This window comes from Kogia breviceps, chromosome 8 (genome assembly GCF_026419965.1).
Source record: "Kogia breviceps isolate mKogBre1 chromosome 8, mKogBre1 haplotype 1, whole genome shotgun sequence".
Classification (NCBI taxonomy): Eukaryota; Metazoa; Chordata; class Mammalia; order Artiodactyla; family Physeteridae; genus Kogia; species Kogia breviceps.
In genome coordinates this window covers 109665093-109683112 of record NC_081317.1, presented here as the reverse complement: position 1 = coordinate 109683112, position 18020 = coordinate 109665093, and the positions used below count along the sequence as shown (strand labels likewise).

Genomic DNA, 18020 nt, shown 5'->3' with positions numbered 1-18020 from the left:
TGGTGACAACATCAAATGCTGGCAAGGATGAAGAGACTGAATCACTCAGACACTGCTGATGGGAATGTAAAATGGTACAACCACTCTGGAAAATATTCTGGCATTTTCTTATAAAACTAAACATGTGACTACTGTATGATCCAGCAATTCCACTCTTGGGCCTTGATCGCAGAGAAATGAAAACTATGTTCACATTAAAAAACTGTACACAAATGTTCATAACAGATTTATTCATAATAGCCCAAAATTGGAAACAATCCGGATGTCTTTCAGAGGGTGAATGGTTACACAAACTGTGGTACATTCATACCCTGGGATACTACTCTGCAATAAAAGGGTACAAAGTATTGACACTGACACGTGCAACAACTTCAACAAACCTCCAGGGAATTATGCTGACTGAAAAAAGCCAGCCCAAAAAGTTACATGCTGTATGATTCTACTTATATAACATTCTTTATTTTTTTATTTTTATTTTTTTTGTGGTACGTGGGCCTCTCACTGTTGTGGCCTCTCCCGTTGCAGAGCACGGGCTCCGGACGCACAGGCTCAGCGGCCATAGCTCACAGGCCCAGCCGCTCCGCGGCACGTGGGATCCTCCCGGACCGGGGCACGAACCCTCGTCCCCTGCATCGGCAGGCGGATTCTCAACCACTGCGCCACCAGGGAAGCCCAACATTCTTGATATGATAAAATTATAGACATGGAGAATAGATTAGTGGTTGCCAGGTATTAGGGATGGGGGGTGGGGAGGGAAGGAAGGAGGTGGGAGTGGCTATAAAGGGGCAACACAGGGGGTCCTTGTGGTGACAAAACTGTTCTGTACATTGACTCTATCACTGTCAATATCTTAATTGTGCACAACAAATTTCCAAGATGTTACCATTGGGGAAACTGGGTAAAAGGTACACAGAATCTCTCTGTATTATTTTTTACAACTGTACATGAATCTATAATTATCTCAAAATAAAAAGTTTAATTTTTAGATAAACAGACTATAGGCCAAATTTGACCCACAGACCATATTCTGCCAACCCCTGGTTTATAGTAAAGGTATAAAACTTTGTAGTCCAGTTCATTGAATGTAACCAGGTCATAACTCTAGATGCAAACTGACCTTTAAGCTCTCAGAATAAACGATTCCACAACCTGGCTGCCCAGCTGTATCTAGAAACCAATCCAAATTGTACTAGCAAGCATCCAAGACCCATAGGATGCTTATACTTCATAGACAGACAGTAAGCATCTGCGTGTCTGAACCTCTGATTTCCCGCCAGAGTATGCATCACCACAGAACCTACATTTTTCCCATTTTCCATTCTGATCCAAACTCCTTACTTACGTTGGCTTTGAGGCACTGCATAACCTGGCACCAACTTTATCTCCTTCAGCTAGATTTACAGGGAAGGTATTCATAAGTGCTTACAGTACGCATGTCACATACCATGATTACTAAACATATCTATAGCGCTACTGGAGCCAAACCCTTAATATAATAATGGATAAAAAGATTAGCTTTGTTTATCTTAATAAGCTGTGGTACATACATACCATGAGCTATTATGCAACCATTAAAAACAACATATTAAATTTCAGCAAACTAAGCATAGTGGGGAACTTCCCCAACCTGATAAAGAACATGTACAAAAAACCTACATTAACATGATAATTAATGGTGAGAAACTAGATGCTTTACCACTAAGATCAGGAATAAGGCAAGGATGTCCCCTCTCACCACTCCTATTCAACATCATACTGGAAGTACTAGCTAATGCCAATAAGAAAAGAAAATAAAAGGTATACAGATTGGGAAAAAAGAAATAAAGATGTCTTTGTTTGCATTTGACATGATTGTCTATGTAGAAAATCTCAATGAATTGAAAAAAAAAAACTCCTAGAATTAATAAGCAATTATATTAAGGTTATAGGATATAAGGTTAATATACTAAAGTTAAATGTTGTCTTATATGCCAACAATGAACAACTGGAATTTGAAATTTAAAAACATAATACCATTTACATTAGCACTAAAGGAAATTAAATAGTGAGGTTTAAATCTAACAAAATATGTATAAGATCTATATGGGGAAAACTACAAAATTCTGATGAAAGAAATCAAAGAATATCTAAATAAATGTAGAGATATTCCATGCACCTGGATAGGAAGACTCAATATTGCCAAGTTGTCAGGTCTTCCCAACTTGATCTATAGATTCAACATTATCCCAATAAAAATCCCAGCAAGTTGGGCTTCCCTGGTGGCACAGTGGTTGAGAATCTGCCTGCCAATGCAGGGGACACGGGTTCGAGCCCTGGTCTGGGAAGATCCCAAATGCCGCAGAGCAACTAGGCCCATGAGCCACAACTACTGAGCCTGCGCGTCTGGAGCTTGTGCTCCGCAACAATAGAGGCCGCGACAGTGAGAGGCCCGCGCCCCGCGATGAAGAATGGCCCCCCGCTCACGGCAACTAGAGAAAGCCCTTGCACAGAAACGAAGACCCAACACAGCCAAAAATAAATAAATAAATTAAATAAATAAAAATAAATAAATAAATAAATAAATAAAATCCCAGCAAGTTATTTCATGGATATGGACAAAATGATTCTAAAGTTCATATGGAGGCAAAAGAGCCAGAGCTGCCAACACAATATTGAAGAACAACAATGACAGAGGACTGATCCTACCCAACTTCAAGACTTACCATAAAACTACCATAATCAAGACAGTGTGGTAATGGTGAAAGAACAGACAAATGGATCAACAGAACAGAATAAAGAGCCCAGAAACAATCACAAATATAGTCAACTGACCTTTGACAAGGGAGGAAAGCCAGTGCAATGGAACAAAGATAGTCTTTTGAAAATGGTGCTTGAACAACTGGACGTTCACATGCAAAATAATAATAATAATAATCTAGACCCAGACCTTACATCTTTCACAAAAATTAACTCAAAATTTAAAATGCAAATCTATAAAGCTTCTAGAAAGTAACATGAGAAAATACCAGTGACCTTAGATTTGGAAATGAATTTTTAGACACTACACCAAAAATGTGATCCATGAAAGAAAAAACTTGATAAGCTGGGCTTCATTAAAATTTAAAATGTCTGCTCTGCAAAAGACACTGTCAAGAGTATAAGAAGACAGGCCACAGTCTGGAAGAAAATATTTGCAAAATACATAGCTAATAAAGGACTGCTATCCAAAATATAAAAAGAACTCTTAAAACTCAACAATAAGAAAATTAAAAATCCAGTTAAAAAGTAGGCAAAAGACATAAACAGATACTTCACCAAAGAAGATATACAGATGATAAATAAGCATGTGCAAAGATGTCCATCATATGTCATTAAGGAATTGCAAATTAAAACAACAGTGAAATACCGCTTCATACCGTGAGAATGGCTAAAATTTTAAACACTGACTAAACCAGATACTGACAAGGATGTGAATCAACAGGAATCTTATTCACTGCTGATGAGAATGTGAAATGGTCCACTTTAGAACACAGTTTGGCAGTTTCTTACAAAACTAAACATACTCTTACCATATGATCCAGCAATGGTGCTCCGTGGTATTCACCCAAAGGAGTTAAAAACTTATGTTCACACGAAAACCTATATAAGAATGTTTACAGTAACTTTATTCATAACTGCCCAAACTTGGAAGCAACCAAGACGCTCTTCAACTGGTGAATGGAGAAACAAAATGTGATAAATCCATACCACGGAGTATTATTCAGCACTAAAAAGAAATGAGCTATCAAGATATGGAGGAACCCTAAATGCTACTGCTAAGTGAAAGAAGCCAACCTGAAAAGGCTGCGTACTATATGATTCCAACTATATGATATTTTTGAAAAGGCAAAATTATGGAAACAGTAAAAAGATCAGTGGTTGCCAGGGGTTCATCAGGGAGGAGGGAAGACTAGGTGGGACAGGAGGCATTTTAGGTCAGTGAAACTATCCTGTGTGATACTGTAACAGCGGATACCTGTCATTTTGTCAGAACACATAGAATGAACCCTAACGTAAAGCATGGACTAGTTCATAATTATGTATTGATATTGGCTCATCAATTGTAACATGTACCATCTAAAGTAAAATGTTAACAACAGGGGAAGCCTGGGGAGGAGGGGCATGTGTATATGGGAACTCTCTGTACTTTTCACTCAATTTCTCTGTAAACCTTAAACTGCTCTAAAAAATTAAGCCTATCAATATTGTTAAAAAGAATATGTTAGGATATACCAGCTGACTTGGAGATATTTCCATAATGTACTATTAAGTGAGAAAGGTGAGATCCAGAGAATATAAGTTGATTCATTTTTATAAAATACCAACAATAAATAATGTGAGTGTTTACATATCATTTTATGGATATGGAGAAAGGCACTGAAGAATGCTCTCTTGGTTTTGGACAGTGGTTACTTGGGAAGTTGGGAGAAGAGGATAAAAATGATTAAAAACTTACAGATCAAACTTTGAGCAAAAATATGAATAAAAATTTAAGGTGTAAGTAATCAAGGCCCTGAAGCAAAGAGAAGCCATCTCAAGACTGGTGGCAGGACCAGCAAGAATAGCCTATTACCAGACTTCCTGGGAAGAGAAACCAGAGGCTGAGAGCAAAGACCCCTTGGTTCCCTTCCAAGAGAGAAAACAGTAGAGAATCTTCATTTTATTAATTATATCCATTTAGTTTATCAACCATCCTACAAGTTCCAAAGCAAACATACACAGAAAAAGAAACCTAGGTTTCAGCTCTTTAATCAATCTCCTTATTCTGAAAAAAATAATCATCGGGCTTTCAATGAACCAAAATAGTTAAAGCTTAAGTTCCATCATATTCGCATAAATCCCCTGGTTCATGTCTTGCCCCTGGAAATTCATATTTAAACTTATATAGCTTATTCCTATATATTTCCCCCCAAACTACTGCAGCAAACAGCTATATAATCTTACTCATCCAACACCTAATTTTCACCAGAAAATAATTATTCCCTTTTATTCCATTTATCAAAATAAATCCACAGGCACTTCTTAGGATGAGCATAACCCTGAAAAAGAAAAAAAATTTTTTTTTTTAATTTCTGAAAATAAAGTTATCTGCAGGGGGCTCCTCCAACCTCTTTTACATGCAGAGGCAGTTGGGTGCAGTGTCTCCTCTTGGAGGGATGTGGTTTCCCGGCAACCTGCCTCCGGTTGTCAGGAAGAGACCCGGGTGCGCTGGTGAGCAGGGCTGTTATCAGGCCGGCTGCAGCCTCGGCGGGGGGAGCGGGCAGCTCCGTGTGGCTGCTTGGTGCCAGCGCACACAGCTCGGTGTGCGAGGAATGCTAAGTGGTGGGCCAGGAACCCCCGGGGACCAAGCAGGAGTTGTTACACTGGGCTTCCTGCTAGATGACGTAGCTCTTCATGAATCGGTTCTTAAGAAGAGATGAGGAAATGGAGGTTTGCAGCCATGCAGTGTTTTCTCCGGGGCTCTATTTGAAAGCTGGCTGATTCATTCGGCAAACCCGAATATGGTTTTCTTTTCGTCTGCTGACTACAGTACGTCTGTTAAAATATCCAATTTCCTTCAGTTGGCCAAAGAATAATTTTCGGCCTCGTGTGAACAATGCTTTTTGATTTTTCACATTGTGTCTGACCTAAGCAAACGATAAATTACCTAAGAGTAAACTACAAATTAAAAAAGAAAAAAAATTAAAGCGTAAAATTTGGAAAAGTTCCAGAGGAAAATTCAACACTAAGGTTATTACCTTACCATGGTAATATTTTCAGAAGAATTCATTTTATATACATGCTCTGGGAAGATAGTCAATGCTTCTGAATTTTATTCCTCATTTTTTAAAAATGTAATGATAATATAGTCATCAAAACATATTGTAACTCTACATTTCTTCCAGTTTCACTATTACAAGTCTTTGTTGTATTATAATGTAAATTTAACACACTTATTCAACAAGCTAGTGGATCAGAAATATACCCTGCTGAGAAACTCTGTAGATATGCTCACATGAAATGGTACAGAAGTCCTACAGAGAGCGAGGAATCATGTCTTTCTCTGTGAAGGCCAATAACCTGATTCAACATTTTAGAAGCGATCCAGCTTACAGAAGAGGTCCCAGCTGGTTCAGAGGCTATGGCAGTCTCTGGTCAAGGTAAAATCAAGCATCTGGCATTGTTTAAAAACAAAAAACAAACAAACAGAAAATAGGCCCCAAATAAAGTCACTTATGCTAAGCCCCACATTACGAAACCAAGATTTACCTTGGCTACAGTTTTGGGTCTCCCAGAAATGAGAGAGGAATGGTTTAAGAACCAATCAGGAATCGCCTGATGAGAACTAGTTGGGTAATCTGCCTGACAGACATCCTGCCATCCCCTAGAGGAAAGCAACCTTGCCATGACCACCCTGCCTAGTACAACTTCCTTGTTCCTGCTTCCTTCTGGCTATAGCAATCTTTCATGTTGTACAGCTCTTCAGGGCCCCTTTCTATCAGCTAGATGGGATGCTGCCCAATTCGAATCAGTTTTTGCTCAAATAGACACTTAAAAGTTTTAATATGCCTGAGCTTATTTTAACAGCATCATGATCAAAGTAGTCAAGTATCTCACCAAATGGGAAGAACGTTTTGATAGGACATCCAGAGAGGAAGTTACCAGAAGACCAGGCAGCCTGACCATTGTAATCCGAGAGCTCTGGTCATGCCCACAGGGCACCGTAACCAGGTTAGAAGTTCAGGAGCCGCAAGGGAGAACAATGGCAATCTCTGAGCTCCAAATACATTAAAGGAACTCAACCTTGACGTCCCTAAGACACATTGGAATGAAAGTGTAAAACAGGACCTCAAAGCCCTAGCTCCACCTCCAGTTCTAAGAGCAATCTATGCTGAAACAGTCCCCAAAAAGGCAGCATGGAAGGGGAAGAACTGAGATTAGACTTGAAAGGCCCAGGAAGATTGAGATGGGCTGTGAGGAAAAAAGCAAACTTCCCAGAGGAAGGTACTAAGAGTAGGAGTCAGCCTCAGCAGTGCAAGCAGAGACAGGAACACTGAGATCAGCAGCAAGTCAAAGAATGCTTCTAACCTCTGGATGAAGAAAGTCATCACCCAGATCACAGCGTTACCGCTATCTTCTTAGCAGTGACAGAAATGTGAGGTTTGAACAGGTGCCTGGTAGTGGCGCTCAGGACAGACGGGGAACACTGAAAGCAGTGAACAAGGAAAGTGTGAAGGTTAGCTTTCTGTGACAAGCTGACTGGGCTAAAGGATGCCCAGGTAGCTGGGAAAACATTACTTCCGTGTGTATGGTGAAGGCGCTTCCAGAAGAGATTAGCATTTGAGTTGGTACACTGAGTAAAGAAGATGACCCACCAATATGGGGGGGGGTGCTCATTCAATCCAATCGGATTAGAACTAAAAGGTGGAGGCAGGGTGCATTCACTCTCCCTGTCTGAGCTGGAATAACCATCTTCTGCTCTCAGGCTTTAGGGCTCAGACTGGAACTTCCACCATTGGCTCCCCTGGTTCTCAGCTCTCATCACCAGTTCTCCTGGGCCTCCAGCTTGCAGACAGCAGATCTTGGACTTTTCAGCCTCCATAATCATGTGCTCCAGTCCCTCATACTATATATATATATTGTCCTGTTTCTCTGGAAAACCCTAATACAGAAGGCAAGGAACAATCAAGACTTACTGGAAGAGGACCAGCTTAAATACAGAGGCAAGGATCAGAGATGAATGTGGCTAAGGTTTGGGGGAGAGCAGTGCCACGACAGAAGTGGGGACATTAAAATATGTATCCAGTGTTTTGAAGGGAAAATGGTAAGTTTGGTCTTAGAACTTAGTTTGGGGTTATGGCAGGACATACATATCCTCTTAAGAATTTGGAAATGGGAAGCGGAACTTTTGCAAGATGAGTTCTAGCTTTCAGGAGCCATGCACAGATGTGAGTGGTTGGTAAGCAGCCAGCCAGCCAGCCAGGAGAAGACGGTACCGAAAGCAAAGCAGTAAAAGGCAGGCAACGACAGGGGTGATGCCAGCAAATGCCAATTCCACTTATTCAAAGACAAGGCAGATGTCAGACTCTCCCAACCTCTCACCGTCTCTTAGCTTAAAAGCTGGTGAGGAGATAGACACAAGTTAAAATGATTGAACTACCCCACGATGACAAACCCACGGCCTACTAGAAATCTGACGTAACCAAAGGTCTGGGCAGCATGGAGAAAACTCAGCTCTGTGCAGCCGAGCCTGGGCTGATGCTCTCAACTCCAGGAAGGAAGAAGTGACAGCTAAGGAGCCTGCCATCACGTACCAAGGGTGGACTGATGCTCCATTCTTCAAATATGGCCCACCCCTTATCACATACATTTCCATTTGGCTGTCAAAATGCTAGCTAGGTAATACAGTTTTCTGGAATAACAGGAGAAACTATTAACATGGAAAGCAGCAAACAGTGGCAACCCCAGCCCCCAGGCTCCCACCCTCCTGTCTTCTTCAATGTGCTATTCTCCTCTCCATTACTCAACCCGTGTCCAGTGCTTTCATCATAAGCATTCTTGCCAGAGACAACGTCGCCTGATGCATTTTTGCCACAAACATTTCCACTGGGTTAACTAATTGGACGTAAGGCAATTTTGCCCTGAAAGATAAAATAATGAAAAATAAAAGAGGGACATTAAAAAGGATGTAATAAAACATGAGAAGTGTAGATTCATGGCAATACCACCCAAATAACTGATTTTACTTTGTGGGTTGTACCTGAAAACTCGTCTTCCAAGTCTTTCTTTCATTGCGTTCTATACTTTATTCTTGCTTGTTGATTCATTTCCTTGTTCAGCATCAGACAAATTTTCACTAAAATTTCTTCCTTCATTAAGAGAGGTATCGGTTTCCAAACACTAGGATGCGTATCTGTAACTGAGCTCTGTGTTGCCTTGTGAAAGCCTCTACTCTGTTGTGTGTTCTTAGCATGTTGTCACATGTCCGTTGATAGACATTCCAAAGTTCTATGGGAAACGTGGGTTCAACTCTGCACCTTTGAGGTCCTCAGCCTCTTCCTCCTCCAATGCAGTGTGTTTCAAACTAAAAAACCTACTCTTGGGGCAAATCACTGTCATCTGTCAGCTCAGTAAAGCCATCAATAATGTCACTAAGTGGAAGAAATGCTAACGCATTTCAACCAGTTAAAACCAAACTGTCAAACCCAAAATTGTCAACCAGTTATTTTATCTTTCAGAGCAAAACTGCCAATTAGTTCTGCAGCAAAAAATGCTCGCAGCAAAGATGCCTACAGCTAAGATGCTTATGGAGAAAGTACCCAGAACCCATTCAAACAGCTACGGACTGACTATTCTGTATCATAACACAGGTATGTCTTTGAGGGGCCTGCCCATCAAAGAGATCCCAACATAATATGCTACAGTCATTCAGCAACTATTCATTGTCAACCTACTGTGTTCCAGACACAAAGAAGAAGACAAAATCCTGCCCTGAAGTAGTTTGTACTCTAATGCTACTATTTCATAAAACACTAGATATTCTGATGCTCTCAGACAAACTGCAGATTTATGAGGGAAGAAAGATGAAAGAATAGGATGTAGTAGATCCACAACTTTTCTTCCTCACATCGACACCCTGAAACCATCTTCTGCAGGATTCAGTCTTTCGTACAGTGCCAGAGTTCGAGATCTGGGCTGGCAGAGGATGGCAGGGGCTACAGCCAGCTGCTGTAGTATGAGAAGGGGCCTGGTCATCTGCCAAGGCAGCAGGGGTGATGGCTCCCAGGCCACTGGGGTCTGTGCAAGAAGGGCCAGACCAAGCTCAGCAAAGAGGGCTTCACTCTGGTCCTTGCTGAGGGCCTGGAGGCTGCTGGCTCTCTTGGGACCCATGTCACAGGCTGAGTCTCCTCACCCAGCTGTCGTCACTCTCCTCCCTCCCCAGCTGATACAGGGGCTCACTGTGTCCCCTGAACCAGAGAGGAGCAGGCCGGGGCCCCCCAAGGGCTGTGCTGAGCATGACACCCTTTTCCTCACCGCTGCTGCAGGTCCCTAGCACGTCCCTGCTCAGAGATTTGAAGACGAGGGGCTTCCTATCATTCATCCTGGCCAGTCGAAAAGTTTACCACTGGTCACAAGAGTGACTGAGAGGGTATTCTGAAATCAGCACAAATCCACCACCACTAGTGGAAAAAAAAATTCAGAATATGTACCCCATGGATAAAACATATTTTATTATGTTTTTGCCAGCTTCTCTGTGTCACCATTGGTCACACGATGGTCACATTAAAAATCACCTTTCTGGTCTTTGTTTTCAGGCATTAACCACACTCTCCCCCAATATCCACAAAACATTACTGAGTGTCTGATGCGGGCAGGCAGTACCCTTTGTGAAGTGCTACAGACTACAGGATAAAATAAGTATCAAACATGGTCCAGCCCCTCCCTTCAAGGAGTGAAACCTGGCTCCCCACTCTGGACAGACATCCTTCTGGGGATGGGGAGATAATGTGATCAAACACAAGTCTCTGTGCCCGACGCACAGCGCGGCCAAACAATACCAAACGTCAGACTTTGGAGCAGAGAAAGGTTTACTGCAGGGCCGCGCAAGGAGACAGGCGGCCCATGCTTTAGAAACCCCGAACTCCCGGAACGCTTTCAGCAAAGCCCTTTTTTATTTTTATTTTTTTATTTTTTATTTTTTATTTTTATTTTTTTTGCGGTACGAGGGCCTCTCACCGTCGTGGCCTCTCCCGTTGCGGAGCACAGGCTCAGCGGCCATGGCTCATGGGCCCAGCCGCTCCGCGGCACGTGGGATCTTCCCGGACCGGGGCACGAACCCGCGTCCCCTGCAACGGCAGGCAGACTCTCAACCACTGCGCCACCAGGGAAGCCCAGCAAAGCCCTTTTATAGGAAAGGTGAGGGAGGCGCGTGGTTAGCTGCTGCAAACTTCTTGGTGTCAGATCCTTTGTTCCTGAGGTTGGGTCACGTCAGGTCATGACGTTCCTGGAAACCTTCACCAAAACAAATGTTATTCTCTGTCCTGACAAGAGAGGGCAAGGTCCCAAGGCTCAACTTTAGCCTCCGAGGTCCAGGCCCTGGCTGAGAGGAGGGGGGGGTCCCTGCGCCGGCCGGTTACCCTGCCCAGGAGCGTTCGCCCAGCACCCAGTCTGGGTCCTGCCAGTGCCCAGGCCGGGTTAAGGAGGCAGATCTCAGCTGGCGTTGCCCTCAGGGCCAGGTCCCCAGACCCTGCCCAGCCTTCATCACTGAGCAGGCAAGGCGCCCAGGATCCAGCCGGCCCTCAGGCTTTGCATTTAAACTGGAGAGAATCATTTGTGTAGGATCAATGTAATACCTCTTGTAGCAAATACCCATCAGGTGAATTCCCAGCTCACGACAACTGCCCTTCTTTGAGAATAGCCCAACCACAGAGGTGGACCTGAAGTAATGCTGTGTAATGTCCTTGCAACTTAACCCTGACCTCTGGCCACCTCCTAGGTGTAGACAACTGATCTCAGCTGGACCAATTTTTGAAACTTGAACAGAGAGGCTGAAGCTGTTACCTTGATGGCAGTGTCCGTATACTCCAGTTGCTGAGGCCTCCGTGGACTGCCACCCATGCAGACAGACAGCCACCCCCGTTAGGTGGCAGAGGTGTGGAGGGGGGAGAGGTTCACTGCTGCCTCAAGGCCTGGGCCCGGCCAGCAGGCAGCCAGGGCAAGGGCTCTGGGGCTCTGCGGGACATAGCCCTCAGCCTATCCCCGAGCCCACAGCTCACCCGCCAGCCCCGCGGCCGGAAACGGTCACGATTGGCCTATCACTGCACTGTCTGCCTTGAAGACCACTGTCAGGCTGACTGTTGGCAGAGTACGCCCTCTAACTGATGCGCTAAAGGTCTCGCGATAACGGCTGCACACCCACCCCGCCCCTACTACAATAAGACAGAGATTTAATAACTTGGGTAGCAAAAAAGCACCTCAGTAGCAATGCAAGATCTGATAGAAGGATTCATAAAATAGTTCAAAATTATTTGTCTAGTAGAGAAGAAAGGGATTGCTTAGGTTGGAGAGGAAAGGGATGGGTTTATAGGAGAAATGGAATTCAAGCAGGGCAAGTTTTGAGGAAGAGCAGGAAAAGGATATACGGAAAACACAATATTTTACCCAAGCAGGCATTTAATAAACATTTATTGAATGACTAAATGAAACGATTAGAATGTTGAACCCACTTGGGTAAAATCACATGAACGTTTTCAGAGGCCAAACACTGAAACACATGCTAGCCAGAAGATGGGGTTCTACAGGGGCATAGTTAGAAAAAAGGCTGGGAAGGTAAGGGTCAGATGGTGGGAGATATGGAATACCCTTATCCCAGGGACTTCAGGGAAGTACTGAGGATTCTGAAACAGAGGGTAAAATAAAGAGCTTTAGACAGGATGCAAAGAGGAGAGATAATAGCTCTGTGTCCTACAATTTAGAAGTTAATCACACACTGGTGAAAATTTTTCTAAAAGGAAATTTGTTTTCTATGATTTTCTTTTAAAACTCTATGTACATCACTCAAAATAAAAGAAACACACATAATACCTTCTACATAATAGTGGAAGGAATTTGTCCCCAAGGATCTTTTCTTTGTATAAATGATGCCACCACAATTGACACTTCAATAAAAATGAATATTTATGAAATGTAAAATGATTTGGATTAACTTATTCCAATTTCACCCTCTAAATTTAGATTTTTAAATCATGCCAAAATGTGGATTTTGATTACAAAAGCAAGTTGGGGAAGAAAAACAGAACTTGACATGAAAAAGAGAGCAAAATTTAAAAAGGAAAAAATAGAACTTGAAATAGGGATAAAAAAAGATGATAGAAAGGTGGTCAATTAGACTAAAAACAGCAGAAAGAGATCATCTTCAAAGTGGAGTTACTTAATTCAATAATGCAGTCACATTATAAGAACCAAAAGTTTAAAAAAAGTACGGAGTCAAGTCTCCCAGCTGTGTCTCCCCTCCACCATCAGCTCACTGCATCGCCCTCTCCGTGGCCATTACTTTCTTATCTATCCCTCCAAAGTTTCTTTGTGCATAAATATTATTATTTTCCTCCCTGTTCACACAAAAGTTAACATATAACACTGTTCTGACCTTGCATTTTTCACCTAACACTATATCTTGGCAATCTTTCCATACCCATTCATATAGATATTCCATGTTCTTTTTTACAGCTGCATATTTCATTGTGAGGATGAACCATAATTTATTTAACTAGCCTGTCTTGATGGGCGTTTGGGTTGTTTCCAATCTGTGACTATTGCAAGAAAAGCTGCAGTGAATAACCTGGTACAGTCATCATTTGGCACGAATGCAAGTATATCTGTAGGATAAATTCCCAGAAATTGAATTCCTGGGTCAAAAGGTATACACATTTAAATTTTTGACAGATATGGCCAAATTGCCTTCCATAAGCGTTGAGCCAATTTACATTCTTGCCAGCTATGTACAAGAGTGTCTTCTTCCTTAAGGATTTACCAACAAAGTGTATCATCAAATTTCTGGATTTTTGCCAGTCTTAACATGAAAAATGGTACTTGCATTCTCCTCATTATGAATAAAGCTGAGCATCTTTTTATATGTTTAAGAGCCAATTATACTTCATTTTCTGTAAACTGCTCATAACCTTTGTCTATTTTTCTAATGGATGTTGGTGTTTTCTTATTATCTTCTAGAAGGTTCTTATATTTTAGGGAGATTAGTCCTTCACCTATGACAGGAGTTTCAGATATTTACCCCAGTTTGTCTTTTGAATTTGCTTGCGGTAATTTTTGCCTGCAGAGGATTTTTATTTTGTTGTGATCTAATTTATCAGTTTTTTAAGTCTTCTGATTTTCAAGTCATGGTTAGAAAGGACTTCCTTTCTAAAGGAATTCTCCCTTGCTCATCCTTAAATTATTTCATTTTTTACATGTAACTAAATGAAAAAACAGTACATATAGTAGTTAAGATCACAAACCCTCGAGGCAAACTGCCTATATTCATATCCCAGATCCACTACTTACTAGCTATATGACTTTGTATAAGTCACCTAAACTGTATAGGCCTCAGTTTCCACACCTACAAGTGGGGATAATAACAGTGTGAAGATTAAACGTATTAGGAAATGTAAATCAATTACTCAGTGTCCGGCATATAGTAAACATTCAATAATAGTGTGCTATTATCAACATATATCTTTTGGAACTTATCCTGGTTTAAGAGGTGAAGTACAGATCCAACTTTGGTGGGGTTTTTTTTTGGTTTTTTTGTTTGTTTGTTTTCCATATGGCTACTCAGTTGTCCCATAACCATTTATTGAATATTCCATCTTTTTCCCCACTGATTTGAGATGTCACCTGTATCATATGCTACATTCCCATACGTATTTAAGAATTTCTGATCTTTCTATCGACCTATCTATTCATGGACCAGTCCCACACTGTTTAAGTTATTAAGTTTTACTTTTACTATGTGCAAGGGCTAGTTGTCCCTCTTTGTTCTTCTTTTACAGTTACCATTAACTATTCCTGCTTATTTTTCCATATGAATTTTTTTAATTAGTGCATCCTGTTCTAGAACAAAATTAAAATATCATTAGTATTTTTCTTTTGGTATGCGGGCCTCTCACTGTTGTGGCCTCTCCCGTTGCGGAGCGCAGGCTCCGGACGCGCAGGCTCAGCGGCCATGGCTCACGGGCTTAGTTGCTCCGCGGCATGTGGGATCTTCCCGGACCGGGGCACGAACCCGTGTCTCCTGCATCGGCAGGCGGATTCTCAACCACTGCGCCACCAGGGAAGCCCCATTAGTATTTTTCTTGAAACCATGTTACCTTTATAAATTAACTAAGGGTAGGGTGCAAATAACAACAGACATAGACAGAGGTAATATAGAAAGGTGAAAAGCTGTTAAACAGATTGGAAGTTGGAGTAGAGATGAATTTAACTTTCAAAACAATAATATTAAGTCCCTAAGCTATCTTACAGCCACTGAAAACCCACCAAAGAGGTAACACTGCCCATTTCTTGGGCCAATCAGAAGCTTCGGCAACCTGTCAAGGCAGCAGTACCAGGGGTGGAGATAGGAAAGGCCACAATCTAAAATTTAAGTATTTGTGGGGGTGGAAGTTACAACAGCTGAACAAAAAGGACATGTGCCTTATAGGCTTGGCCCTACACCAAAAAAAAACAGTTCACTGGTCCAAATATAGCAATGTATGCATGGCTATATAAAAAGGCAGAAGAGCCTGGACAAGAACCAAGTCCTGAGGTTTTGCAGTCAGAGTTATTAGATGGATAGAAAAAGAAATCGTTGGCTTATTTCTGTCATGTTAATCTTTTACCAAAAGTGTCATTTATATACCAAAGAATTGAGTGGGAAGACTTCGGTTAAGATAAAGGAGAACTAAATTGTGGTCAGTTTTAACCTTGAACCAGTTTGGAAATCTGATCAGGAGTTTTTGGTTTGTTTGTTTTTAGATGTCTAGAAGGACATACCACAGACACTGTAGCGTGTAAAGAGGAAGTTTCATACAAGCTGGGAAAGTTCAGCATTGAGAAGTATTGCCTTTAAATATCCATTTATGAATCCTGGTTTGTTAAAAGAGAATTCTCTTTCAAGATAAAGTTTAGATAATGGGGTTATGTAATTTAGAGACAGAGTTAAAGATAATCTGGATTTTTTTTTTCGAAACTCATTCTCTGAATTTGAGTCAAAAATAAAATAAGCTTTTTAAGGCTATCAATGAGTTGGGAGTGAAGTGATGTGGGACATAGGAAATAGAACTGCTAATGTAGGTGAATGAGAAACAGGTCACACAGCATCAGTTCCCAAACTGCCTCAAATCCAAAGGCCTCTACCTTCTCCATTGTCATACTGAGTATTGTGTATGATACACAGACCCTCAGAACGACCTCCTCCTATATATACTCAACAATTTTTTAAGAAAGATGGAAGAATCCCTAGAAAACTGTAAATGCAGGATTTATCTTGTCATCGAGCCATATGTAAAAGATTAATCACCGCTTAATCCTCCAACACCTCTAAGGCAACGGTTTACAAACCACCAAGTGCATTAGTATCACCGGAAGGGCGTATTTAAAAGATATCACTGGGACTACACTTTTGAGAAGCAATGCACCAAGGTAATACTTCTCAAAAAGTATGGTCCTCAGGTTGGTGGACACGTGCTATCTGCGACCTTCTAAGGGGCTGAGACAGAAATTAGAGTTAAGCTTTCGAAACTTTTAGAGCAGTTTCTAGCATTTCATTTTTATTCATTTTATTTCATTTTTCTAGCTTATTATATTTTATATATTTTTTATTATATTCTCCAGAAGTATTCGTATGAGACTGGAAAATTACTTTTAAGTTTGGGAAGCACAGCTCTTCTGCATGGCTGAAGACCGGCAAACCGGGCGCACAGGGCCAGGGGCAGCTCCTGCCAACTGGGGGAAACCGGGCAGTCCTGGAAGATAATGGTAGCCTGAGGATAATTCCTACAACCAGAACAGTGAAGTGAGAAACAATTTCAAAACTGCGGTATTCATCGTTCTGTACCATTCCATTGCTTCCAGTGACAACACAACGCGGCAGGATCGCTGCAAGTGGCCTGCATCCCAGCGGCCGGTGCCAAAAAGAAAGCAGATGCACACCGTGGGAAAGAGCGAAAATTGGGTCAGAGCTTTTCCCGCCCGAAGTTTGAAGCCGCCGGGGTATTTGCACTGTAGGTGAATTATACCACCGTAGTAGGTTCAGTCAACGCGTTTCGCGTTGTTGTAGCTGGTGAGAACCCAAACAAAGAAAAAGTAGCTACTCCTGGCCCCCTCCCCTGCCAGCGCCTTCCGCGCCTGCGCAGAACCCCAGCTGCAGACCCTCCCGAGGCTGGCCCCCGGCTCCCTTCCGGCAGCCGGAGGATGCGCGTGCGTAGCGGCGACGACCGCGCCCTCGGTGCGTGCCAGCGTACTTACCCGCTACGGCGATCGCCTCCTTCCGGCCCGGTAGGGCCGCCTGGGGGCTGACGATGTTGGAAGCGGAGTTACCCATTCTCCGGACGGAGAAGAGGCTCTGGACGAGCTGGCGGGCCGTCCTGGTGGCGGCGAGCATGGGCGGGTGGCTGGCCTAGGGGCCGCCGGGCGGACCGGCGCGGTCGGGAGCCGAGGCGCCGCTGCGGAGTGGGAGGCCGGCGCGGGGCGGCGGGAGCGGGGTGCACTGGCCGGCGGGCGGGTCAGCGGGGGCACGGACGCGGCGGGCTGTGCTGCCCCCGCCCCGGAATCAAGTGATTACCTCAGCCTCGGGCCGGGCGGGCCGGGACCGAGGGCGTGTTCTCGCCCTGGCGTGGGGCCGGGGCCGGGGAGGCACCTGCGAGTTTTCCTTGCTCCCCTTCTGTGCAGAGTTCCCGGGCAGAAGACAAGTGTACTAATGGCGGTACAAAGTACGTGAAGCGGCAGGGGCCAAAAAAATAATGCCCGGCTTTTGACTTTAAAGTTCGTTCGCATTTCTCAATCTCCTTAACAGTTGCTCGGTGTGCCCAGTAAGCTGTACGACTACCTACCTTACAAACTAGTAACTATATCTGTTTCCACTGGAGCCATTGTGATGATAAATTATCAAAAAGATGATTATCCAAAGTGAAAACTAAGCACAATTTTCTAAAAGTTAAGAATAGGAAGGATAATTTAATATAATGTTTTATATGCACATATTTATATGCATACACACATAGAAATAATATACTGATAAGCACAGGGGGCAAAAATGGGAGCAAGGCACTGATAGCCCATTAACGCAGTTCAGGTGAACTTAAGGGTTCTATTGGATCATTCTTGGCTCTCAAATCATGGGACGTAACATTTGCTCCTGTGACAGATTTTCAACCCCAAAAATAAGGTGGGTGGAGGCAGATGGGTGACTTGGGAGTTGCATATGTGAAATTTTGGTTTTACACGAATGTTCTGCCAAAGTGGGCGGATAGTCTCATGAAGGAAGGAAC

General features: G+C 42.8%; 1 protein-coding gene across 2 annotated transcripts in view; it reads right to left on the bottom strand.

Moving 5' to 3' along the window:
- The window catches only part of MSRA (methionine sulfoxide reductase A), a 373391-nt gene extending 355930 nt beyond the window's left edge, over nt 1-17461 (bottom strand). Inside the window, exon 1 of one of the 2 annotated variants that reach the window (XM_067040008.1) lies at nt 16999-17461. In XM_067040008.1, coding sequence (XP_066896109.1) covers nt 16999-17134 — 136 coding nt within the window. In that variant the 5' untranslated portion in view covers nt 17135-17461. The remainder of the gene's footprint in view (nt 1-16998) is intronic. The other variant, XM_059071369.2, reaches the window with a different exon arrangement.
- Nucleotides 17462-18020: the final 559 nt, after the last annotated feature.